At 44.4% G+C, this 25866-nt stretch overlaps 1 protein-coding gene across 3 annotated transcripts; it reads left to right on the top strand.

Moving 5' to 3' along the window:
- Positions 1-58: 58 nt before the first annotated feature.
- Positions 59-25866, top strand: Cops7b (COP9 signalosome subunit 7B). Of its 3 annotated transcripts, none has more exons than XM_041650264.1 (7): positions 59-184; positions 8064-8241; positions 11333-11408; positions 16190-16278; positions 18808-19010; positions 21120-21225; positions 24665-25866. In XM_041650264.1, exons 2-7 carry the CDS (start codon positions 8080-8082, stop codon positions 24821-24823), a joined length of 795 nt encoding a protein of 264 aa, XP_041506198.1. In that variant the 5' UTR covers positions 59-184; positions 8064-8079; the 3' UTR covers positions 24824-25866. The 3 variants fall into 3 exon arrangements, with proteins under 3 accessions (XP_041506198.1, XP_041506197.1, XP_041506199.1); XM_041650263.1 differs by lacking the exon at positions 59-184 and adding an exon at positions 3890-4020; XM_041650265.1 differs by lacking the exons at positions 59-184; positions 16190-16278 and having other exon boundaries at positions 8217-8241.

Raw genomic sequence — 25866 nt, 5'->3', positions numbered from 1 at the left:
ATCTTTCTAACTTAGGCTCCAGTGTGCCGCGCTGTGTGCGCAAATTTGGAATCCGTCTGTAGGGTTGGTTTCTGAATCCGGTTACTTGAAACCCGGCGGGAGCGTCCTCTTTCTCCCTGGAGACATGACAGCCCACCGACAGTTAACTTCTGTTTACATGGAACTCAGAAGTCTGCAAACCATGGTAAGACTGCAAACAACTAACAAAACCACGTATTAAGCCTTGAAAGATAATAGAACAAAATGACTTCCTCAAATAGTGCTAGTTTATCAGTCTGGGGTGCACTTTTACGTGTTTTGCAGGGTTTATGTTGTATTTCTGCTTCAGACTGGGAGACTAAGGATTGTATACTCAGTGTCAGTATAGGAAGACCTAAAAGAATTTAGCAACGCAATCACTTTTTAATCTTTAGTTTTTAAATATGAGGAGATGAGGACTGGAGAGGCAGAGATTGGCCACAGATCACAGCAAGTTCTAGAGTTAGAATTTAGCTTTAAGTTCACTGACCTGCAGTGTGGTCTCTTTCCACTACCCTAGGGAGGTGATATTTTTAGCAGCATGACAATGTGATTGTTTTTCTCCTTAACGAGCAGTTTCCCCAACTAGGTTGAAACGCCCAGAGAATAGGTAAGCATATTGGATTTCCTGAAAGAGGCTGTAGTGTGATAGTGTGATTTCCTCAGTCTAGATAGGTCTTGCTATTTTGACTTGCTTTTTTTTTTGTCATTCAAGTTGACATTTAATATGATTTTTCCAAAAAGTAGAGTTGTTTTAGCCCTCTTTAAAGATGCCTATGTCCTTCCTTAGGCCTTCTTTCCTGTTCCTGTTTCCACTATACCCATTTGAACACCTACCCATTTTTTTCCCCTTTCAAGTAATTCAACAAACTTTTTTTTTTTGGCTCAGGTACTGAGTAATTGAAAGCTATGTCACCGTCATTGGAAGATACATAACTGTTTAGGGAGTTAAGGAGATTCAAGATAGAGTGATGAATGACATAAAAGAAAAGACGTTAGAATGCCAAGAGGATTACCTCTTGGCCTTTTGGTTAAGATCAGGTGGAGAATGCCTTAGAGGTGCAATAGCTGCTAAAACTTTATGGTAGAAGTAGCGTTTTAATTTAAAACAGCAGTTTTCAGCGTGTGGGTCACAGTCCCTTTGGCAGATCTCTATTTCCAAAATTATTTACACTATGCTTTATAACAGTAGCAAAATCACAGTTATAAAATATCAATGAAAATAATTTTGTGGTTGGGGATCACTACAACATGAACTGTGTTAATGGATTGAGCCATTAGGAAGGAAAGTTGAGAACCACTAAGGATGAGATTTTTCCCTCATGTTAATTTTTTTTTTCATCTTGAGTTGCCTTTGTTACTGAGATATGCCACACATTCGGTGAGAGAAGATATACACACCCATCAGTACCACTCAAATCAAGATGCAAATCATTATCATACCCTTCCCCAATCAGTACTGCATCCCCATGTCTGGAGGTAATCAATTCTCCTGCTTTCTTGGCTACTGGATATTTTGTCCATATTTGACTTTGTGCGTAGATTTCACTTGAATGTGATTGATCACACAGTGTGTATAGGGTATGTCTGGCGTTCTTGTTAATCAGTAGTTTTGTGTTTGTACCATTTTTTTTTCAGTTGGCAAATTGTACGTATAAACCCCAGAGTTTATCTCCTCTAAAACAGAGGGACTTCTGAATTTGATCATTGACAGGGCTACATTCTGAAGTGAGCATTCCTGTGTGCTTCCTCTGGTGGACACGTTGCATAGATTTTTAGGGAACAGAGTTGTTAACCTTGTAGAATATGCATGTGGTCAGTGGTAGCGGACATCACCAGTTTTCCAGAACGATTGAGAACTGAGGCTTTTGCTTGCTATGAAGGAAAGTTCTAGTTGGTGTTCAAACTGGGTGTTTGCCGTAAGTCTTTTTAATTGTAGCCATTCTGGCTAAATGTGGCATTAGTTAGAGTATACATTCCTGGTGTTCTGATGCTGACCACCTTCTCTGCTTATCTGAGTGGGCTTTTCGTCAGGTGCTAAGCTTTGCTCATTTTTTGTAATTAGGCATTTGTCTTCCTACTGATTTGTAGTTCTTTATGTAGTATTACAGATTTCTTTTTCTGACATATACTTTGCAGATGTCTTTTCCAAGAATGTGGCATGTCTTCATTCTCTTACTAGTGTCCTTTGAAATACAAATGATCTCTTTTGCGTTGTTGTATCAGTGTTGGGATTGACCGTGCCTGTGCTAGGCAAGCGCTTTACTGCTCACCTACATTCTATCCCCAGTACGGATGTTAAAAAATTGTTTTAGATTTACTTGTATTTTATGTGTGGACTGGAGAGATGGCTCAGCTGTTAAAGGCTAGGCTCACAGCCAAAAATATTTATCTTGTGTGTATGAGTGTTTTGCTTGCATGTATGTGCACCATACGTATGCTTGGTCTCCTTGGATGTCGGAAGAGGATGTCAGATCCCTTGGAACTGGACTTATGGATGGTTGTAAAGTGCTGTGTGTGTGTGTATTGGGAACTGAACCTGGGTATTCTACAAGGGTGATGAGATTTCTCAACTACTACACAGTTTCTCCAGTTCCTTTTTTTTTTTTTTTTAAGAGAAAGAGAAAGTTATTAAGTACATTGTAAGGGAGCAGCAGGCTGGGCAATAACTAGAGATCTGCCCATGGCCAGAAATGATTAATTTAATATAATAGAGTATTTTAAGTTTTTAAAAAGATTGCTCTTTCCATTGAATTTAAGAAACATTGAGTAGATGGCTAATAGAATTTTTATAGGAAAATATGAGAGAAGGACATTGTAAAAATAAGAAAAGGAAGACTGGGAGGAGGGGCACTAGAGAGATCTGCCTGCCTCTGCCTCTTGTTTGCTGGAATTAAAGCCATGTGCCATCATGCCTGACTTCTTCCATGTTTTAACACCCCCCCCCCCGTCAAAACAACACCCCCCACCCAATCTAGTTTTTCTTCCCCAATCTATTTTCTGTGATTCCAGCTTTTCTCACGGCACTTACTAGCCTGGATCTCTGTGAGGGCAATAACTTTGCTTTTGTCACCCTGTAATGGTCTGTAATTCCTGCTAGAACGCAATAGACGCTTAACGTTATTTATGCATTTGCAATCTTTGCCTGCATGTATGAATGTGCACCATGTGCATGCCTGGTGCCCTCAGAGACCAGAAGAGGGCATTGGATTTCTCTGGAACGAGCCTTCCTTTGGGTGGGTGTAAGCTCCCATGTGAGTGTGTGCTGCTCTGTGGGTCTTAAGAACCCAACCTAGCCCTCTGCAGCATCAAATGCTCTAAACCTCTGAGCCATCTCTTCAGTCTTCGATCTGCTTATTTGTAAACAGTTTCAGAGTACAGGTTAGGAACATAGTCTTTGGCTTCCGTGAGCCTGGATTCCAACATTGCTACTTACTGACTTCAACTGTTAGCCTTAGTTAGCATACCGGAAAATGAGAGTATTTTATACAAGTCATAGTTTTATGAGAATCTGGCAAGATAAATATGGACATCTGTCAAATAAAAAAAATAGTTCAATAAATAGTGTGTCAGAATGCCAAGGTAGCCGCAGTTGCCTGAGGGCTCACTTGTAAAGAAAGTTCAGCCAAAGGGGTGCTTTTTGGCCCAGGATAGCGATGATGACAGCTACTATATAGGCAATTACCTAGGCCACATTCCTCTCGTCGGGCCCTGTGTTTTACTTGCCTTTTATTCTGCTTCTGGGGCTGCAGCTGGTCTCGGACCCTCCCCTCCCGCCGCAGTCTCACTCTAGGTGGGAAGTTGTAAAAGCCGAGCAGGAACATTGTGTAGGCGGAACTCAAGTGCAGCGGTGGGAGGCTTCCGGGGGAACAGCACCGGTGACGGGTCGGCGGAGACAGAAAAGCGCCGGACGCCCGGCCGATCATGGAAGCTTGACAACCTGCAAGCAGGCTCTGGGAGGCCGAGACATCGGCGAAGAGGACAGAGAGTCGGAGCGGACAGGTAGGAGACGGCAAGAGGGCAGGTCCCGCTGGTCTTGGCTGGACCTCCTGCTTCGATCCCGCAGGCTTTCCCAAGAAAGCAGATGGCCACGCCGCCCCGCCCCCGTTGCAGGACACCGGGAGGTCCTCACTGTGTGCTGCTTGCTAGGAGCAAGCCCAGCAGTTCTGACGTCCACTCTAGCTTGCGACTGTCGTCTTCCACGCGGTAGCTGCCCTCGATGCACCCCTTCCCATAGAAGCTGTTTCCTTTGACCCTTTTTGGCGCTTCAGAATAGCGTCTTCCCGAGACGGGAATTCATCTCCACTCCGTCCCTAACCTCCTCCTCGAGGAGCCTCCCACTTCAGAAGAAAAACGTCAGTCACCATTTTATTCCATCCACGCTATCCCCACAGACTTTGCTCTTGAGATTGAGATCTTTCAGAGGCACCCGAGTTTCTCCCCATCCCCAACTCTCTTCCCACCCTGCTCCTTCCACTTAGTCTCTTGGCTGAGACTCCCATCTTTTCGGTTGTGTCTGCTTGGGGGTGGAGGCAACGACCAGGTTTTGTTCCTCATTTTCTAACTTAGTCTTCTTCTCCTCACCCGTCTTCCTCCCCTTCTCCCTTTCTTCTTCCCTTCCTCGGCTTTTCTTTTTTTTCCTTAGAACTCTTTGTTTTCTAGCACTTCACCTTTTCTGTTTCTGAGAGGATCTTAGGTAACCCTAAATGAGGCAACATACTTACCTTTCCTAATAACCTGAAAGGGCTCTTCTTTGACTTTTTTTGTTCATTCATACCCACACACCCATGCCCCTTTTCTTTCATTTTGTCACATTCTTCAGTGTGTATCATTTCTGGAAAACAAATCTTATGTGGGGTTCCTTTAGAGCCCATACACACTCAGCATATATGTATATTACACAATTGATGAACTGTTCTGTACCAAATATCTTGACGATGACAATACAATATCTGCATTGGGATTGGGAATTGGAGAGATAGTTCAGCTGTTAAGAGCACTTGGTGGCCCACACCTTTAATCCCAACACTTGGAAGGCAGAGAAAGATGGGTTTCTGTGAGTTTGAGGCCAGTCTGGTCTACAAAGGGAGTTCCAGGACAGCCAGGGCTACAGAGAGAAATCCTGTCTAGAAAAAGCAAAAAAAGAGTACTGGCTGCTCTTCCAAAGGACCAGAGTTTGATTCCCAGCACCCACATGATGGCTTACAGACCATCTGTAACTCCATTCTCTGGGGATCTGATGCCCTTTTCTGGCTTCTATGGACACCAGGGATGAACATGGTGTATTCATACATGCAGGCAAAATGCTCTCATAGATAAATTAATTGAAAAACAATATCTGCATTGTTTATTCATATCCAGTTATTAAGATTTTGTACAAGTTCTGGAGTCATGTTTGTTAAAATGTCCATATCGGCAGGAGGTCAAAATGCAATTTTTGACTTAATAGAATGTATTTTCTAGATTTGAATTGTGATGTGGGAGTGTCATATATCAATCTGTTCATTTCATTGGTTAAGCAACAAAGAAACTGCTTGGCCCTGATAGGTTAAAACATAGGTGGGAGGAGTAAACAGAACAGAATGCTGGGAGGAAGAGGAAGTGAGCTCTGACTTGACAGCTCTGCTCTCTGGAGCAGAGACGCTATGCTTCCCCTCTCTGGGCCAGACGCCATGAAGCAAGCTGCCAGGTCAGACATGCTGAATCTTCCCCGGTAAGACTGATGCTACACAGTTTATCAGAGATGGGTTGATCGGGATATGAGAATTAGCCTGTAAGGGCTAGAGTTAATGGGCCAAGCAGTGTTTAAATGAATACAGTTTCCGTGTAATTATTTCGGGTGTAAAGCTAGCTGGGTGGCTGGCAGGGTGGCGGGACACAGCCCGCCACTCCTATTCCTACAAAATAGCGCCCAGATGTGTGGACAGTTGAATCCACTGAAAGCCTGAGAAAGCTTGGGAAAGAGTAAAGCATGTTTTCTTGGTAGCAGCGATTTCTCGGGTCTGCTCTGCTTGCTAGAAGCAAGCAAGCGCTCTCATCTAAGAGGGGCTTCCTGACTCATCTTTAGCTGCAAAACCCTGCAGCTCATTAAGAGGTCCTGCCACGAAACACTTAACCGGTGTTGACAAAAAGCTGAACGCATGCTTTTCGGTTTTCAGCCATAGCAGGAAAAAAGCTGCGCCGTTTAAAAATACCGGCTTTCTGAGCCGTCCTGCCAGGGCAAACTCTGACTGTTTGAGGCAGGAGGGCCAGCTACAGAGAGAGGACTTGAGTGTTGTCTGTTGCAGCTTGTTTGATGGCAAGGACCTTGAAACACTGTAGACTTGTGGCACTGAATGTGGCTCTGGCCGGTACCTCAGCCACATGGTTCGAATGGCAGAAAGCTAAGGAATGGGCTACAGCTAGCCGGCAAAGCCACGGCTTTAGTCCTACTGAGATTGCTTGGTAAATTAAAGACTCATGTGGTCAGAAAAACAGAGAGAGATACAGTAAAGAGAGCGTCAAAGACAAAGAAAATTTTTAAATAACTTACAGTGTTAAAAATATATGCAGACTAAACTTTAAAGTTCTTAAAGTAAAAAACAAAAAAAGGGAAGAAAGAGAGTAGTTGGGTGTGGTAGTACACACCTTTAATCCCAACACTTGGGAGTCAGAGGTAGATTGACCTCTGAGTTGAACTCTGTGACTTCAAGGTGTGGTAGGACACACCTTTAATCCCAGTGCCTGGGAGGCAGAGACAGAAGGATCTCTGAGAGTTCAAGGACAGCCTGGTCTACAGAGTTATTCCAGGTCAAAGATATACAGAGAATATAAAATAAAAGTAAAAATAAACGAAATAGAGGTCAAAATAAAGCCGTACAAAGATGGAAAATACACAGAGAATCTTGATACTGTATGCTATTATGCTCTCTTTGAATTGTTTGAATGCTGAGAAAAGAGTAACAGCTGCTAAAAGATATTTGTTTATAAATGCTGCTGAACTAATCCAACATAGATATTTTGAAAATGCCGGGTGGCCGGCAGGGTGGCGGGACACAGCCCTCCGCTCCTATTACTACAGAATTGTCTTTTTTCCTTTCGTTCGATCATTCGTTCTTTCCTTCCTTCCTTTTTTTTTTGAGACAGGGTTTCTCCGTGTAGCCCTTGATGTCCTGGAACTAGCTCTTGTAGACTAGGCTAGACTCAAACTCAGAGATCCTACTGCCTCTGCTGAGAGCTGGGATTAAAGGCTAGTGCCACCACTGCCTGGTTAGATTTGAATTATCATTGCTTAATTTTGTAATTATTTTTCCCACCTTCCTATGCTGAAATGACTTTTTTTTTCCCCATTGCTGGGCAAGCCAGTGCCTTGTATAATATGCTAAGCATCGATTTAGTGTGGAGCTCTGAAAATGGGCTTTTGATGAAATGAAATGCGGCTCTGTTTTCTCTTTGTTTCTGATATGTGCCTGGCTGTCGGTAGGATTCTTCTTCTTTTTTTTTTTTTTAAAAAAAATTTACTTAATTTTATGTGCATTGGTGTGAGGGTGTCAGATTCCCTGGAATTGAGTTACAGACAGGTATGAGCCACCATGTGGGTGCTAGGAATTAAACCTGGTCCTTTGGAAGGCAGTCAGTGCTCTTAACCATTGAGTCATCTCTTCAGCTCCTGTACGTGTGATTCTAATAACACAAAAATTGCCTCTGTGCATGGGCAGTATTCTCTGTCTTTTAATAGAGCCTAGAAATGAGGTAGATATAAAAACGTGTAAAGAAACTCCCCTGTGTCCTGGTCAGCTTTACGGACTTAGAAGATGATGCTTCTGATGGAACAGGTAGGAAAGTGTCTTTTAGACTGTGTGTTTCAGAACAACTTCAGAATTGAGGGCAGAATATCTTTAACTCCAAGGTGAAGTTTGCCCATCTCACAAAGTGGTTATTGTATCTAGATTCAGGGGCTGTTTTATGGAGAGTTGTGAAACTAAAGTGTTCTTGTGTCTGACCCAGCACTCAGTTCACACTTTGGAAAGGTGGTAGAATGACTGACCCGTTTTCCTTCTGGACAGATCTCAAGACCAGAGAATGGCAGGTGAACAGAAGCCCTCAAGCAACCTCCTGGAGCAGTTTATTTTATTAGCCAAGGGTACCAGTGGCTCAGCTCTTACCACTCTCATCAGCCAGGTGCTGGAGGCTCCTGGAGTCTATGTGTTTGGAGAACTGCTGGAGTTGGCCAATGTTCAGGAGGTAAGGATAGTTTTCAGACAGTCTTTCTGTCTTCTCTGTGCTATATTCTCATTCTCCAGGTCTCCAGCAAATTTTAACATTGGTACCCTCTTATTTGGAATTGGTGGAGAGGAGATCAGGGATAATGTCTTAGAGCTCTTTTATTCAGTGTTCCCTTAAACTGAATAAAACTAGATTGTGTTGTTCATTGTATGAAAGATAGTAAGACAGTCCCAAAGATCTAGACACAGATAGTGTTGTTTTATTGTTACAGTCAGTTTTGGGTCATTGTACATAGTTCCACTGAGCCACATTCCCAGCCAACCTGATTTTATTTTGTTAATTGTAAGGATTTGTTTGTTTGTTTGTTTGTTTTTTGTTTTTCAAGAGAGGGCTTCTCAGTGTAGCTTTGGCTGTCCTGGAACTCACTTTGTAGACCAGGCTGACTTCAAACTCATAGAAATCTGCCTGCCCCTGCCTCCTGAGTGCTGGGATTAAAGGTGTGCACCACCACTGCCTGGCCTAATTGTAAGTTTTTATTTGATGTAACTCTTGCTTGTTATACTTATAGTAAGGTCTGTGTGAGGGCAGAGTGGTTTAAGCTTACCATGGCTTCCTTTGGCTGAGTACATAGCCTGACACGTAGTAGACTTTGAGTAAAGATTCAGTCAAAGCCAGGCAGTGATGGCACATGCGTTTAATCCCAGCACTCGGGAGGCAGAGGCAGGTGGATCTCTGTGAGTTCCTAGACCAGCCAGGTCTACAGAGCAAGTTCCAGGACAGACTCCAGAGCTATTCAGAGAAACTATACAAAACAAACAAATAAACAGAAAGATTCAATCAATAATTTTTTGAGGTAGATTTGAGAGTTAGGCTTTTTGTTTAGTTTTGGTTTTTTTGAGATTGACTCTTGTGTTTCCTAGGCTGGCTTTGATCCTGCTTCCACCTACCACGTGCTGGAATTATGGGAGTGTCCTTGACTAGGCTCGTTTTTTCCAATAGGAAAGCTGACTAGCTGTAATGTGTTTCTTCAGATTCCTGAATGAAGATGCCAAGTAATTTTTTTTTTTTTGTGACTGTTGAGAACTGGCTAAGAAAAAATGGATGAAAAACAAGCTGGCGGGGGCTGGAGAGATAGCTCAGTGGTTAAGAGCACTGGTTGCTCTTCCAGAGGTCCTGAGTTCAATTCCCAGCAACCACATGGTGGCTCACAACCATCTGTAATGAGATCTGGCGCCCTCTTCTGGCATGTGGGCATACACACAGATAGAGTACTGTATACATAATAAATAAATAAATATTTAAAAAAAAAAAAAAAAAAAAAAAAACAAGCTGGCAAGACCTTACAGACTTAGCCAGTCAGAGAAGTTTTGGAGTATCTGCATTAAAGATCTAGCTAACTTTGTAATTGTATGAAAAGTAGGTGCTAGATTCAATGTTCTTTACTGAATCTCTTCCACTCTGGTCCTGAGACTTGAGGGTGTTCATGATAACTCGAAAGGGCAGCTTCGGGCATGTAAGGATGCTAGCATTCTCACATTGGAGCTTACTGGGGCTTAGCAAATCTCCTTTGCCTGCCTACTCTTTCTGTTGTTCCTGTTTGAGCCAGGAATAAACTAGTTGCTTGTCAGCATTCTGAAATTATGGATGCAATTATTGGAACTCTTTTTTAGATAGCTAAAAAAGAATAATGTTGTTCCTGTTTTGCTTCATGGGGTTTGGTAAGTGGGAAGAGATGGTGAGTGTGTGTGTCTTTGAGGATTGAACATACAGTGTTCTGCATGCTGAACAGGTACTCAGCCACTGAACTATGTGCAAGTCTTTCTTTTATTTTGAGCCAGGGTCTTGCTGAGGCCCCCAAGCCTGTAGCTCAGCCTGACCTTGAGCTCATCATCTCCTTCCTTTAGCTTTACAAGCATCAGGGATCATAAGCTTGAGCTGTGTGATACAGCTCAGCTACTCTTTGCATTTTTTCCCATGGATGTCATTTTGCCATCTCATGACATAAGTGAAATAAATTAATGAACATTTTTATTTGGCTCAGGATGATAACTCTGTTCCAGTATAGCCTTTCTGTCACACCTTACACTGTTCTAGGATGGCCAGGGTTCACAGTTCATATTTAGTGCTGAAACTTGGAACTAGTCATGCAGTTTGTTCTAGTGGGTGCCACCATACTAAATTGGGGGCTGGCAAGATGGCTCAATGGGTAAAGGTGCTGGCGTATAAGCCTGATGATCTGAGTTTGATCTCTGAGAACCTTCATAAAGGTGGGAGGAGAAAATGAACTCCACAAAGTTGTTCTGTGATCATACACATGTGCACTGCATACATAACCATACATACATGTCATACACATGTCATGTACAGCAACAGTTGGTATGTAGACAGGATCACCACACTCTCTTGTTTTTTCTTTTGAGACGAGCTCTCATTCGCAGGTCATCCAGGCTGACTTTGAACTCAGTGGTAACAGGGTGATGTTGAGCTCCTGATCCTGCTGCATCCACCTGAGGAGTTACATTTATGCAGCGTGGATTGAACCTAGCTCTGTGTGCGTGTTAGGCAAGACTCCCAGCCTTCGGTATTTGTTTTAAGGCAGGGGAGATCCCGAGAAGACTTGATGCTCCTGGTGCATAGAGCTTTGTGGTGGAGTGGCTGGCAAAGGGGCAGAGAGGAAGAAGAAGCTACTTGAACATCTTATATGTTGTGCAAAATGTCTTCCCGAGGAAAGAAGAAGATTCCCTTTTGAACTCAAATAGTCTTGTTTAGTTTTTCTCCAAGAATCAGAAGTGGAAAGGACCTTAGGAAATACCTAATAAAATAGTGCAGAAGAAATGACCATGACATCCTTGACGTTTGGTCACAAGTCCTCTATAGAATATTGTAGTGAAGCCGGGTGGTGGTGGCACACACCTTTAATCCCAGCACTCAGGAGACAGAGGCAGGTGGATCTCTGTGAGTTCGAGGCCAGCCTGGTCTACAGGACAGCCAGTGCTGTTTCACAGAGAAGCACTGTCTTGAAAAACCAAAAAGAAAGAAAGAAAGAAAGAAAAAGTCTATTGTAGCGATTAGTGGAAATTTGTTTTGTGATGAACTTTTCCTTCCTCAGCTTGCAGAAGGAGCTAATGCTGCGTACTTGCAGTTGCTGAACCTGTTTGCCTACGGAACGTACCCAGATTATATAGGTGAGTTGGCTAAGACCCTGAAGAAGATCTGAAGCTCGTGGTAACTGCCAGCTGTTTGTAGGGTGGTAGAGTTATATGTGGGTGTGGGCAGGGTAAGCAAGTCTAATTACTGATGTGACCATATCTCCGTCTTCTGTGCTCCGAAGGTAACTTCACAAAAGCATTTCCCTGATAACCTTTAATGTCCTAGGTGTTAAATGGGGATTATGTGTGTGTGTGCATCAGTGAACAGAGGCCTGTATATCTCCCAGATCAGTGTCTTGAGCAGTAGTGTTTACAGGGCACTCAACTAGCAAAATAATCAAGTGTTTTTTTGAGACAGGGTCTCGCTTTGTAAGGTGGCATGGAACTCAATATACAGAGCAGGCTGGCCTTGAACACAGATACACCTCCCTCTGTCTCCTGAGTGCTGGAACTAAAGGCACACTTCATCACACCTGCAAGTTCAGTGTTTTAAATGTTATCTAAAAGTCTGTGAAGGTCTGGTGAGATAGCTCAGCAGGTAGAGGCACCTGATAGGATGCCTGACTGATGGCTTGTGTTCAATTCCTGGGACCCACATGGTGGAAGGAGAGAACTGACCCCTGCAGGTTGTCTCTGACCTCTACAGTGCACACTGTGGTATGTGCAAACACACACACACTCACACACACATACATTTTTAAGAAAAAAAATCTTGTTTTGCTTTCTTTGTTTTGTTGAGATAGGGTTATGTGTAGCATAGGCTGGTCTTGAACTTAAAACTTTCCTGCTCCATTCTCTTGAGTGCTGAGATTATAAGAATGAACCACCATACCCAGCTTGAATGTTCTCCAAAATAAGATTACTATATTGAAGAAAATCTGGAAAATAAGAAAACATTATAAACCATGAAGTTGCCCTTAGCATTATGATGCTGGGTGTTTTTCCTCCTTTATGCTTGTTTGGTGTTATATAGGTGTAATTAGATTGTGTGTGCAGTCTCATTCCTTGCCTTTCCCAGGCCTTTGTCCAATCCATAGTTAAGATATTTAATTTTTTAAAATTTTTATTGCTTTATAAATATACAATTCAAAATTTCCACTTTCTCCCCTCCTCCCATTTCCCTCCCGTTCCCCCACTCACCCTTCCCCCCCTTTAATTTTTTTTTTTTTTTTTTTTCGAGACAGGGTTTCTCTGTAGCTCTGGTGCCTGTCCTGGAACTAGCTCTTGTAGACCAGGCTGGCCTCGAACTCCCAGAGACCCATCTGCCTCTGCCTCCTGAGTGCTGGGATTAAAGGCGTGCACCACCACTACCTGGCTTTTTTTTTTTTTTTTTTAAGTCAGAGTTTTGCTATGTTGCTCAGGCTGACTTCAAACTCTAGGTCCTTCTGCCTAAACCTCCCAATTTCTCATCTTACAGATATGTGCCATCATGTCTACATTCATTTTTACTATTTCACAATAAACCACTATATCACTGCGTTCCTAGCTCATTTGAATGTTTTTATTTTAATTCACTTATATTTTTGCTAATTTTTTTCATACAATATATTTTAATCATATTCTTTCTCTTCCAACTCCTCCCAGATCCTCTCCACCTCCCTACCCACCCAACTTCATGCTTTCTCTCTCTCTCAAAAAGAAAAAAGTAAAAATAATAAGAGAAAATAATAAAACAAACAAAAAGCAAAAAGAACCTCTGAAAAAAACAAGCCCATGGAGTCCATTCTGTGTTGTCTCACTACTCCTGGGCATGGGGCCCACCCTGGGGTACGGCTGATACACTCAGTGACACTCCGCTGGAGAAAACTCATTTTCCCTTTCCCAGCAGGTACCAGTTACAAATAGCTCCTTGGTTAGGTGTAGGAACTTGTGTCTGTCTCCCCTGTCAGGGAGTGTGTGGGACCTTGTGTCTGTCTCCCCTGTCAGTGTTGAGGGTGCAGGACCTTGTGTCTGTCTCCCCTGTCAGTGTTGAGGGTGCAGGACTTTGTGTCTGTCTCCCCTGTCAGTGTTGAGGGTGCGGGACCTTGTGTCTGTCTCCCCTGTCAGTGTTGAGGGTGCGGGACCTTGTGTCTGTCTCCCCTGTCAGTGATGAGGGTGCGGGACCTTAAGATGGCTCAGTAGGTGACAGCACTTGGTTCAAGGCTGACAACTTCTGTTCAGTTCCTGAAGCCCTAGTAAAAGGAAAGAACTGACTCTGGAAAGTTGTTCTCTGACCTCCACATGCACACTGTAGCACGACTGTGCTCACACTCACACACACATTATACACACCCACACAGTAATAGTAAATAAAATATTAAGAAACATTAAATAGTCAGGAGTGAGGTGCTTGCAGGCTTAAATATTACCTTTATTTCTAAGTAATTCTTTTTGGCTTTCCTAGTTTCATCTTCCTTTCATCTCCTCTCTTTCTTCTGTCTCTTCTTTTGACAGTATAAAAGTAGACTGGGACTCAAGAGTCCCGCTCTTGTTTCCTTGGCATCGTCCTCTCCGCTGGCCACTTCTACTTACTCTGTGTTGCTGTCAGATTGAACTGTTTGCCACTCTGGTACATGACATTTCTCTGACCTGCTCTTTGTCACTGTCTAAGGAGGCAGCATTGCCTGGATTCTGGAACCAGACTGCCTGCATTAGATTCTAGAGCCACTTCTACTAGTTGTGTGTCTTTTAGCAAATTAAATGATCACGTGTGTGCCTCAGTTTCCCTGTCTGTACAATGAGTGTAATTATATAAGCCTTGTTTGTTTGTTTTGTTTTATATTTTGAGACAGAGTTTCTTTGTGTAGCCCTGGCTATCCTGGCACTTGCTCTGTAGGCCAGGCTGGCCTCGAATTCACAGAGATCCTCCTGCCTCTGCCTCCTAGCACTTTTGTAAGTCTTTAGGCTAAATATTTTCAGGATTTAGAATTTGGCAAATTTAAAAAGGTAACGTGGGGCTGGGGAGGTAGCAGTGAAGAGCACATGTTGCTTCTGCAAATGACTGGAGGTCAGTTCTCAGCACCCACATCAGGCAGCTCAGTGCTCCTTATAACTCCAGTTTTAGGGGTCCAGTGCTTCTGGCTCTAAAGGCACCTGTACACATATGCAGATACCCACATATAGACATACTCACATAATTAAAAATAATACAAATATTTTTAAAGAAAAGTAGTGTGGTGGTGTTGCACGCCTTTAATCCCAGCACTTGGGAGTCAGAGACAGGAGGGTCTCAGTGAGTTCGAGGCCAGCCTGGTCTACAAAATGAATTCCAGGACAGCCAGGGCTGTAACACAGAGAAACCCTGTCTTGAAAACCAGAAAAAAGGTAATCTGATATATGTGCCTTTTTCTGTAATCTTATGGGACGTGGGCAACAAAACAGATGAATATTCACAAGTAGGATAAAAAACTAGTATAGGTTTAAGGGAGGAATTGTTTGATGTCTTTCAACATTATGTTTAAGAAAAAAAATTCAGCCAGATGGTGGTGGTACACTCCTTTAATCCCATCTCTTTGGGAGGCAGAGGCAGGTGATCTCTGAGTCTAGTTTAGCCTGGTCTACAGAGTGAGTTACAGGATAGCCAGGACTACATGGAGAAACCCTGTCTTGAAAAACCAAAAACCAAACGAAACAAAATTTATTGTTTTGGACTCCAGAATTATGGTCGAGGAGGTTGAGGACATTTGAAATCTCGTCTCCTGGAGTGTTGTGAGGATGAGCTGCAGGTGCTCACGTGTAAATGGATCTGGCTGTGCGTTCTGTCCTGTGTAGCTGCCTCTGTGACCATCGATGCAATTACTAAAACTGTGCTCATCCCTCAAGGTTCATCTCAAACTCTTCTTCCATGAAACCTTCATTTTTGTGGTTTTGCATCTTCCAAATGCGATTGTATTTGTTTGTTCTCTCTCTGTCCCCCTTTTTCTTCTTTCTTCCTTTTTTTTTTTTTTTTTTTTTTGATTTTTCGAGACAGGGTTTCTCCGTAGCATTTGGTTCCTGTCCTGGAACTAGCTCTTGTCGACCAGGCTGGCCTCGAACTCCCAGAGATCCGCCTGCCTCTGCCGGGATTAAAGGCGTGCGCCACCACCGCCCGGCTCTTCTTTCTTCCTTTATTCTCTTTTTTTGTCTTCTCTATCCTCATAACTATCTCTTCTGGTAGTTTGTATCTTTCTTCTGGTAGTTTTACCTTTGGATTTGTAGCTATAGCAACATCCAATTGTAAGACTGAGACTGGACATGGTGACTTACACCTGTAATCCAGCACTCGAGAGGCAGAGGCAAAAGCAGGTGGATCAGGAAATCAAGGTCATCCTTCACTGCGTAATGAGTGTCAGGTCAGCCTGTGTTACCTAAAATCCTGTCTCAGCCCCTTTTCCCTCAAAAAATCAACAATGAAACAAAGCAAAACAAAACAAACCTGAGGACGCATCCAGGGTTATTGAATTGTGTACTCCACATAGTTGGTGCTTCTGGAGTTGTGTGGTGCAGCTCCCAACATAGCCGAGAGTTTATTCATCCTCGACTCCCTGATTCTCCTTGTAAGACGTGTGCATTGCACATAACATGCTCACTGAGCTTCACAAGGGCACAACACTATTCCATTAAGATAGTCGGTCACATCATTTGTTTGTTCATGTCTGGCTCTGATACTAAGTTCCTGTCTTTGCTTTCTGGAAGCACATGGTCTTCCAGAGAAGGTAGGGCTGTGATGGGGAGTGTAAGTGCGCAGTCATGACAGTGATCTTGTAGTAGATTTGGTGGGGGAGTTGATGAACTTATCATAAAAATAAATCCTAATTTTATTTTGTGTCTTGATTCTTGTGGTGGGTGGGACCGAGCAGCTAACAAGGAGAGCCTGCCAGAACTGAGCGCAGCTCAGCAGAACAAGCTGAAACATCTTACCATCGTGAGTTTGGCATCAAGAATGAAGGTACTGTCCAAACCTTTCCTGTCTTCATTTGAACCCCGGCTCAGGTGTCTTATTGCCATCAGTGAAAGAACTTGCAGCTAGTAATATCCTAAATGCATGAAATGTACTTGGCAACTAAAATGTGTGGACAGTCACTCCCCATTCTGTTTTGGAAAAGCAAGCCCAGTAGTGACTGATGCATCATGTCTCTCTTCTGGCATGCTATGGGGCTTCATGCAGGTTAAGAGGAACCTGCTACCTAAATGCTCTTAAAAGGTGTCTTTTTGACTGTTTTTGTTATGTGATACCGACCCTTACTATGTGGTCAAGGCTGTTGAACTCACTATGTAGCACAGGTTGACCTCACAATCATGGCAATCCTCCTGCCTCAGCTTCCCACATGCTAGGTTATGTGTGTGTCACACTATACCTGGCCTTAGTAAGGCTTCTTGCAGCAAGTTAACAGCTTCCTGATTCCCTGGTGCACTACATTGATTGCACTCATGCTGGGGGAAAGACTTGCAGTGTTGGGCTGAGTGGAGTTTTACTGATTTGTGATACTGGGGATTGGATTCAAGGCTTGTGCATGTGAGGCAAATACTTTCTATCACTGAGCCACACCACTATCCAGAGAGATAGAGTTCTTTTGTTTTGTTTTGTTTTGCTTTCCCTCCCTCCCTCCCTCCCTCCCTTTCTCCCTTTCTCCCTTCCTCCTTCCCTCCTTCCTTCCTTTCTTTCTCTTTTTTCTTTATTTCTTTCTCTCATTCTCTGTCTCTATCTCTTTCTCTTTCTGTCCCTCTTTCTTTTCTTTTCTTTTCTTTCTATAAAAGGTTTCTTTGATCTGTAAACTAGGCTGGCCTTGAACTCAAAGAGATCCACTTACCTCTGCCTCCTGAGTATTGGGATTAAAGGTATGCTCCTGCCTGGCGAGATAGATACCTGTTCTGTTTTTCTTTGGGATTTTCAGGGTTAACTGCATTAATTGAATTTTTTCCTTATCTGCTAACTTTGTGTTTATTTAATTTTCATATGCCAACATTAGGACCTATCCTGTCAAATTCCACCACATCATAACTGCTGGTTCTCTGCCTCAGCCAATTTAGAAGAAGCCTTGCAGCCAGTAGCTTACAGCTTTTAACAGAAAAGGGCCAGACTCCATTAATGTATAGTTGGTTTTGGCTTACCCCCTCCTTATTTATATCTTTCTGTGAGAGTATGCCTGTGATAAGTGTGCTTTTCTCCTCTGTAATTAAGAGTTGTGTGTTTGTTCCTTGACTGTCTTTTCAGTTATCATATCACAGATTAGGTTTCTGGTCGCCAGCCCCGTATTTCAGGTGCAAAGCTCCTCTTCCCCTTTTCATCCTTTCCTCCCTTTCTCTTGTTCTGGAGATTGAACTCCAGGGTTGGAACTCAGTGCCTGTGCATGTTTGTCCTCCACTGTGCTATACTCGTGGCCTAGTCGGCCCTATTTTCCAGGGGAATCGGGGCACAAGGACCTTTTTCTTTTCCTTGTCATGGACCTCTTAAGCATGGTAAAGAGTAGGAAGACTGTCTTCTCCTCCTCCTCTTCTTCTTGTCTTTTTTTTTTTTTTCCGAGACAAGATTTCTCTGTAGCTTTGGAGCCTATCCTGGAACTAGCTCTTGTAGACCAGGCTGGCCTCAAACTCACAGAGATCCACCTGTCTCTGCCTCCCAAGTGCTGGGATTGTGCGCCACCAACACTTGGCCAGGAGTAGGAAGACTGTTTTCTTCTCTCGAGGCCTATCATTTTATACCCATCCATCCCCCTAGAGAGCATGCTTTAATCTCTAGGAAACCCTTCTAGGTGTTCTTGCTGTGTTTCTCTTCTGTATTCGCCTTCCTCTTGCCTGTTTCTCCTTTATTTCTAAACTAGTTCTGATATCTCAGGGTTTATAGAATACATATGTTTAGATACTCTCTTTTTTAGTATGAGGGGCTGTTACTGGAGATTTGATGTAGGTTATAAGAGTTTGAGAAACAAACACAAACTTCAGGATCAACTGAACTGCCCAGCTCTACTGGCCTCTGTAGGTAGTAGATGTGCTGGCCTGCGAGGCGATTGGTTTTTGCTGTTGGTGCTGCTGCTGCTGATGGTGGTGGTGGTGTGTGTGTGTTTGTTTTGTTTTGCTATGCCTCTACTGTACTGGGTAAGCCCTGTTTGAAGCTTGCAGCCGTTTAGCATTTTATGCAAAGTCTTCAAGCCTCCATAAGGTGGCAGTGTAGTGAATACTGAGTATTTCTCTTTGCTGTGGAAGGAGTGTTTAGCATCTGTCAGAGGATGGGTCTGGAAGGGGGGAGCAGAGAGCTAGGAAGGTGCTTCCTTGGGTGCTGTGGATCTTGTTTGGGTGTCACAGGTTCCACAGTTTATTTATCCATCTCCTGTTGTCTTAGATATTGATGATTACCACTGGCCTGCATTGCCTAAGCACAGAGAGACAGCTATTGCCTTGTGGGTAATACTTGAATTTTTTTGTTTCTTTGTAGTGCTTGCCAAGTGTTTTTTCTAACTGTCATGTGACCTATCCACAGTGTATCCCCTACTCTGTGCTGCTGAAGGACCTGGAGATGAGGAATCTCCGGGAACTAGAAGACCTTATTATTGAGGCAGTCTACACGGACATCATCCAGGGCAAGCTGGACCAGCGAAACCAGCTGCTAGAAGTGGATTTCTGCATTGGCCGTGACATCCGAAAGAAAGATATCAACAATATTGTCAAGACCTTGCACGAGTGGTGAGGCTGGGAGATGGAGGGGGCTTCTCGTACGCCCTTTGTGTCTCTCTTTACAAAACTGTGACTTTCAGAAGTCAGCCAAGGGTTTGTGATAGGCCTTGGGGCAGCCGGGAAACTGAGGCGCTAGGACATGGAGACTGAAAGTGGGGCTTCATTTCTAATGACAGCTATGTGGCATTAGGTATCATTTCAGGCTTCCTTGTGCCTGAGTTGTAAAACTGACTTTAAATGTAGGAGGGCTATGTAACAGTGGGCCATAAAATACTCATGTGGAGATGCAGGTAGGATCTCTGCCTCCTGGCTGTGTGGCACTGAGTCTGCACCTTCCAAACATAAACTCAGTTTGGCCAAGCTCAGGAAGTAATGTTTGTCAGTAGCACGTCAGCTAGTTAGTGCTGGTGGAACGTCATGAGGGCTATATTAAATGGGCTTTTGTGACTTGGAACACAGGCGCATAGCATAGGTCATAATTGTCTGGGTGGCACACGCCTGTAATCTCAACCTCTCAGGGTGCTGAGGCAGAAGGATTATGAGTTGGAGGCCAGTTGGAGATTCTAATTCCCAAACAACCTCCTGCCCAAAAAAGTAAGTGAATTTAGGAAAAGAACTAGGACTTAGGGATATAGTTTTATGTTAGTAGAATTCGATGTTTGCAAAAGTGATTACATGTTCTGCAAGGATTTGCTATGAGATTGAAATGATTTGGTGCCTATAAAGCCAGTGCTTCTTAGGGAATCGTGAGGAAGTTTGGAGGGAGAGAACATTATTGGGAGTGGGGAGAGTCCCATACAGGCTCACAGCATGCTGTATGTCATTACCCAGAGTGGACAGCTTTGTGCTGGGAGATAGGGAACCTTGCTTTGTTTTTGTTTTGGGGACAGGGCCTTGTTCTCTAATCCAGGGTTGCCTGGAACTGTGTGTCCCAGGTTCGAGGGATACATGGTTTAGATCAAGTTTAAGATTTGCCCTAAACTCTGATATGCCCAACTCTGCCTCCCAAGTGTAACCACACCCAGATTTTTCTTCTTTTAAGATTTATTTATTAGTTACACACCCCTTTAATCCCAGTACTCAGAAGACCGAGGCAGGCAGATCTCTGTGAGTTGGAAGCCAGCCTGGTTTACAGAGTGAGTTCCAGAATAGCCAGGGTTACACAGAGAAATATATGCACACACCTTTTCTTTCTGTCCCAAGAAAGAATGTATTCACTTTTTATTTTATAAGTGTCTTACTTGCATGTGTAGAATTACACTGTGTTTAGCTGGTGCCTGTAGATGTCAGAAGGGGATATCAGAGCCCCTGAAGCTGGAATTATGGATGGATGTGAGCGTGTCCATGGGTGCTGAGAATTGAACTTGGATCCTCTGTAAGAGCAAGCAAGTGCACTAACTATTGAGCCATCACTTTAGCCACTGAAAGAGACTCTCAGAACTCCTATTTAGATGTTAGAGGTCAGTTAGAAACAAGAGTTATTGTCCTGAGAGATAGCACAAATATGGCAAAATGTTGACCATATTGAATAGTAGTGGGCGGTATATGAATATTCATTATATTGCTTTTCCAAAATGTTCTTATTTTTGAAACAGGATCTCAGTTTGTAGACCTGGCTGGTGTTGGCCAGTCTAACCTTGAACTCAGGCCTGCCTTTGTTTGCCTCTGCTTCCTAAGTGCTGGGATTAAAGGCTTGTGTCACTGAGCCCAGCCTGTTTTTAAAAATTTTAAATGAAAAGTGGGAAAATAAAAGTGAGAAGTTGTTGATAACTAGGAAATAACTTCAAATTCTGAGGAAAAAGGCAATCTCTAAAATAGCATGTGTTTAGAAAATGTATTTTTTTCTGTTGTAGAAAGGGATCAGCCAGGGTTACCTGTAGAGTTTGTCCCTCCTTCCGTCTTAGTCTGTACCACTGTTTCTTATGGGCTGCAAAGACTGGAAGCTAGAGCTGTATTCCAGGAAACTCCCCCAGGCCACTGTATCTGTGAACTTGTCTGGAAGGAGAGGGACTGGTACGGCCATCCAGCAGAGGGGTTGTTGAAGGAAGTCCCATTAAGTGCTGGGCCTTGGGAGGGCTCGGGCCTCACTGCCGCTCAGGGCTGGTGTTTCCATTGCAGGTGTGACGGCTGTGAGGCAGTTCTGTTGGGCATCGAACAGCAAGTTCTGAGAGCCAACCAGTACAAAGAGAACCACCACCGGACTCAGCAGCAGGTGGAGGCAGAGGTAAAGAGACAGGGACATTTGTTCCTCTCTTAGGGTGTGCTGAGATATGAATTTGCAGTGTTTTTGTCTGTGCCATGTGCTTTCCTGTGAATGCAACAAATAGCCCTTAAACACGCCTGGGGTTTGGTGCTGGAAGGTAGGGATGTGGCCGAGAATGAGCAGGCCTAGATTATAGAACATGTAATTCTCCAGTGTACGCACACTCTGCAGCTGTTGAAGAAAAGAAATGGTGACGATGTGTTTTAAAAATGGGTAGAAGGGAGCTGGAGAGATAGGTGAGCAGTTAGGTGGATTCACCGCTCTTGCAGAGGACCTGGGTTTGGCTCTCTGCACTCACATGGTAGCTCATAGTCACCTGGACTCCAGTTCCAGGGGGTCTAATGCCTTCTTCTAGCCTCCATGGCTCGTCCTTGTCCATGTACCCAGACATATGCCCAGGCTCACTCACATACACATAGAAAAATAAACATTAAAAAGTATTGAAATTTGAAAGAAATGTGAGGACAGGGCAAGGTTACCTCTTTCATACCAGTTAATATGTTAACCAACTGCTTTCTAGGACTCTTAGAGCAGACTGATATGGAGAGAGAGGGCAGAGCTCAGCACCTTGTTCGTGGTCTGGTGTCAGGAGCAGGTGCTCATGGCTGAGCTGTGCTTCAGGTGCTTACGGCATCCTCGCCTGAACGTAACACATACATAAAGAACAGAGGTGATCCTGGCACAGCCTCCTGTGTCGTTTCTTCTCTTATGCTTGGCTCAGATCTACAATCATTTTTATCGATTGAGTAGGTGAAATATATTTTTTCCCCATTTGTCCTTAAATTCCATTGCTCTTCAGAAGGGAGAAACTTGATGTTTTCCTTTCAGATCTCAGAGCAACAACTTTCTGGTGAGTTGTGCCTTCCAGAGCCTCCCTTCGAGTTCAGTCAACCCTATGACAAACTGCCTGAGAAGAAATAACATATTTAAATGTAGTTCGGTGTACCTGGGGGAGACATAATACAACTGTAGCATTCCACGGCTTTGCAGTGCCCCTGAGCAGCACTCTGGAGGGAGAGGAATGTGGCTTGCAGCATCACGAAGCCTCCCTTCATTGCATTTGCTTTCGGAATGTATTTTTCTTTATATTTGAATGTGGCTGTGTGTGGTGTTCTGTGGAATATTAATATATAGTTATTGTTACACATTTACAGAATAGGCTGTGTTCCCCTCACGTAGGAATAGAACAAGAGTAAGCGCAATTTTTTATTGTGGAGAAAATCCCTGAGGAGTTCAGTTGTTACAGTTGCTAAAACCATGCCTCCTGGGAACCTCAGAGTGCGATTCTCACCATCTCTCACATCTCCGCAGCCTTTCCTGTGGGCTTGATTCTGTTTGCTCCTTTTGCTTTTACTTGCTCTCTAAAGTCCACCCCAGGCTGGCTTCAAGCTTTCTGTCCTCCTGCCTCGGCCTCTGGAGTCCAGGGACTATGGTTACCTATCACCACACCTGCCTGTCTCTTGCACTGCCCTGAGTTCTCCCCTGTCCCCTCCCCCTGGGGAGCCCTTCTGTCTCTTGCTTGTCCTTAGGATCTCTGATCTGATAGTACCAGGCTACATTTTGTTAACAGGTACACCCACTGGGAAGTTCCTGATGCCTATGCTTTGAAAAGCTCTGCCAACTCTAGGTTCCCTGGGTGGGGTGGGGCAGAGGCAGCCTCTAGGCCAATTCCTTGAGGAAGGATGCCTGAAGGGCCCTCGTCAGATTTAGGTCAAAGAAGACACACTTGTGGGCGTACTTGTTATCAAATGGGTGTGAAAGATGGGGGTGCAGATGGTTGGGTACCTTAAAGTCTTTGAGACTAAAGTAGGTTTAACTGGTAGACCTGCCTGGGAGGCCATTCTTGGGTCCTGGACGTGGGCATCTGCACTCAGTTCAGTACTGCCTGGCAGAAGCACTAGTTGCCATTGTCTATCTTTCTGCCACCTCCTTTCCTCCCATTGTGTGTATATTTGTGGGTACAGGTGCACAGGCCTGTGGATGCACCTCAGGTGTCATTCCTGAAATGGAGTCTCTCTTTGGCCTGGAAGTCTCCAAGCAGGTCAGGCTGACTGATCAGTGAGGACCAGGGATCTGTCTCTGCCACCTGACCCCTGGGACTGTAAATGTCTTCTGCTATGCTTGGCATTTTGTGTATGGGTTCTGGAATCAAAATCAGGTCCTGTGTTTGCAACGTATGCCCTTTGCTGATCGTGTTATCTCAGCCAACTAGGTGGCCTTTTTTTTTTTTTTTAATACAATGGTACCTGGAGGGACAGCCGTGGGTGCTGGGAACCGGACTCATATTTTTGATTGTGAGCCTAGCCTTTAACGGCTGAGCCATCCCTCCAGGCCTAGGTGGACTTTTTAAAGGAGTTGTAATTTTTATTAAAAGACTATGTATCTATCAATTTACTTACTTATTTTTTAGACATGGTCTCACTATGTAGTCTTGGCTAGCCTAGAACTCACTGTGTAGACCAGTTCAGGGCTGGCCTTGAACTCACATAGAGCTGCCTACCCCCATCTCCCCAGTGTTAGGATTAAAGGTATGTGCCACTGTGTCTGGCTAAAGACATTTAAAAAAAGATTTTATTTTTACTTATGTATATATTGTGTGTCTGTATGAGTGTATGCCATATGTATTTGGGTGCCTGAGGAGGCCAGAGGAGGTTATCAGATCCCCCGTAACTATGGGATGTTATGAGTTGCCAGATGTGGGTGCTGGGAACTGAACTAAGGATCTCTTGTTGCTTCAGCAAGAGCAACAAGTGCTCTTAACTGTTGAGCCATCTCTCTAACCCCAATCTGAAGAAACTTTTGAGCATAAGTAAAACATATCCCCAAACCTATCCATCCCCAAATCCTGAAAAACATTGAAATCTGAAACACTGCAGGTTCAAGTCATTCCAGACACTGGATGCTCAGCCTTCACAGCGATACTGATTCAGTATGAAACTTGCATCCATTTGATCTGGAAAGCCCGGTCTAAATACATCCTTCACAGATGCTCCCAGGGTGCAGAGGTAAACGAAGGCTGTTTATACCAAACACTGGTTCTTAAAGTAGAAACGTGTGGGCTGGGGAGATGGCCCAGCAGGTAAGGGTGCTTGCTGCTCTTCCAGAGGATTCACCACCACCTGTAACTCCAGCTCCAGGGAAGCCGATGCCCTCTTCTGGCCTCTGGGGCCATCTTTCTATAGCTCCTAGTTCCATGTTTTTTTTTTTTTTGCTGAACTCATTTCCATTTCATTTATGAACATCCTGTGTGTCTTCCTCTGGGTTTCTGAATATCATTTTAGATTTTGTTGCAGAGGATTTGGGCCACTTCTTTAGGTGGTCCTTAGAGTGAGAACAGGACTTGGTGAGTTTGAGGTTTGTAGGTACGGGCAGGTCACACAAGTTCTGTTTCTCCTTCTAGGTTAGCAACATCAAGAAGACACTCAAAGCAACAGCATCCTCCTCAGCTCAGGAAATGGAACAGCAGCTGGCTGAACGGGAGTGTCCCCCTCATACTGAGCAGAGGCAGCCAACTAAGAAGATGTCCAAAGTGAAAGGTCTGGTCTCCAGCCGCCACTAGGGCCGGCTGGGGCAGCTGGCACTCACCAGGCCTGGGTCAGGTGGGGAGGGGACACCCAGGCCCTATTCCTCCCCTCTCTAGCTGCAGTGAGTTCCAGACCTGCCCACCCCTCACCAGTACCTCCCCATCCATTGGTACCATTGCGGAAAACGATTGCTCCTCCTTCGCCTCCCTTCCTAGTTGTTCCCTTCAGACTCAGGGGCTCAGCGGATGCCATCCCAACAGGGTCCGACACTGCCCAGCTTCCCTCCAGGGGTTCCTTGTCTCTGTGTATGGGCTCCCCCCCCCCCCCCCCCCCCCCGTTGTTCTCTTGCTCCATGTCATTTTGTCAGGCTGGTCCTAAGCTGGAGGCAGTTTACCCAGTCCCGAGGGATGACTGTGGAGGAGGCTCCTCTCTGAGTGAAGAGGGGGCCGTGCTTCTCTAGCCCCACGTACCACAGTACCCACAATGGTGCAAGTGTCTCTAGTCAGGTAGCCACGGTCCCCCCTCCTGCCTTACCCCTGTTGGCAGTGCCAGTTCAGGCCATGGAGGGATGTGGTGCTGGGCTCTGTTTACTAACCCTTTGGGTTTTCAACCTCTTCAGCCCAGCCAGGATCTCTCCTCAAGTTGGGAGCTCTGGGCTGACTAACCTCTGGTATCTGAGTATGAGTGGAGGGTGGCAGAGATGTTTCTCCTGCTTGGTGTCCTCTGCTGGCCACTCCTCCTGCTGTCCCTGACTGCTCAGCCTTGATTTGGCACCTAGGCCCAGCTGCCCACTGGGATTGTCTGCCAATATTTGTTCTCCCGAGATCTTTCATGCCTCCTGGCCATCCCTGGGGTAGGAATGGTGGTGCCGAAGCTCCTCAGATTGGTGAAGGACCATTGCTGCTTCTTTCTTCTTCCTTCCTGCCCCTCCTTGGCTGGCAATCCAGAGCCCTCTGATGACATACTCCTGACCAGAGAAAAGGACTTGACTAGACTTTCTGAACTTGAACAGTTTCAGGTTATATTTTAATTTTTTTTTGTACAGGTTGATTCTAATACATTTCAACATGCCTTTTTC

This window comes from Microtus oregoni, unplaced genomic scaffold (genome assembly GCF_018167655.1).
Source record: "Microtus oregoni isolate MIOR12 unplaced genomic scaffold, Mior012 000004F_ref0000308, whole genome shotgun sequence".
NCBI classification, from domain to species: domain Eukaryota; kingdom Metazoa; phylum Chordata; class Mammalia; order Rodentia; family Cricetidae; genus Microtus; species Microtus oregoni.
The sequence above is the reverse complement of the archived record's forward strand: the minus strand, read 5'-3'. Positions and strand labels throughout refer to the sequence as shown.

Coding starts and splice junctions, on each gene's coding strand:
- Cops7b (XM_041650264.1), top strand. CDS start 8,080: ATGGCAGGTGAACAGAAGCCCTCAAGCAACCTCCTGGAGCAGTTTATT. Junction 16,279..18,807: donor GTTTGGCATCAAGAATGAAG/GTACTGTCCAAA, acceptor ACCTATCCACAG/TGTATCCCCTACTCTGTGCT. Junction 21,226..24,664: donor AGCAGCAGGTGGAGGCAGAG/GTAAAGAGACAG, acceptor TTCTCCTTCTAG/GTTAGCAACATCAAGAAGAC.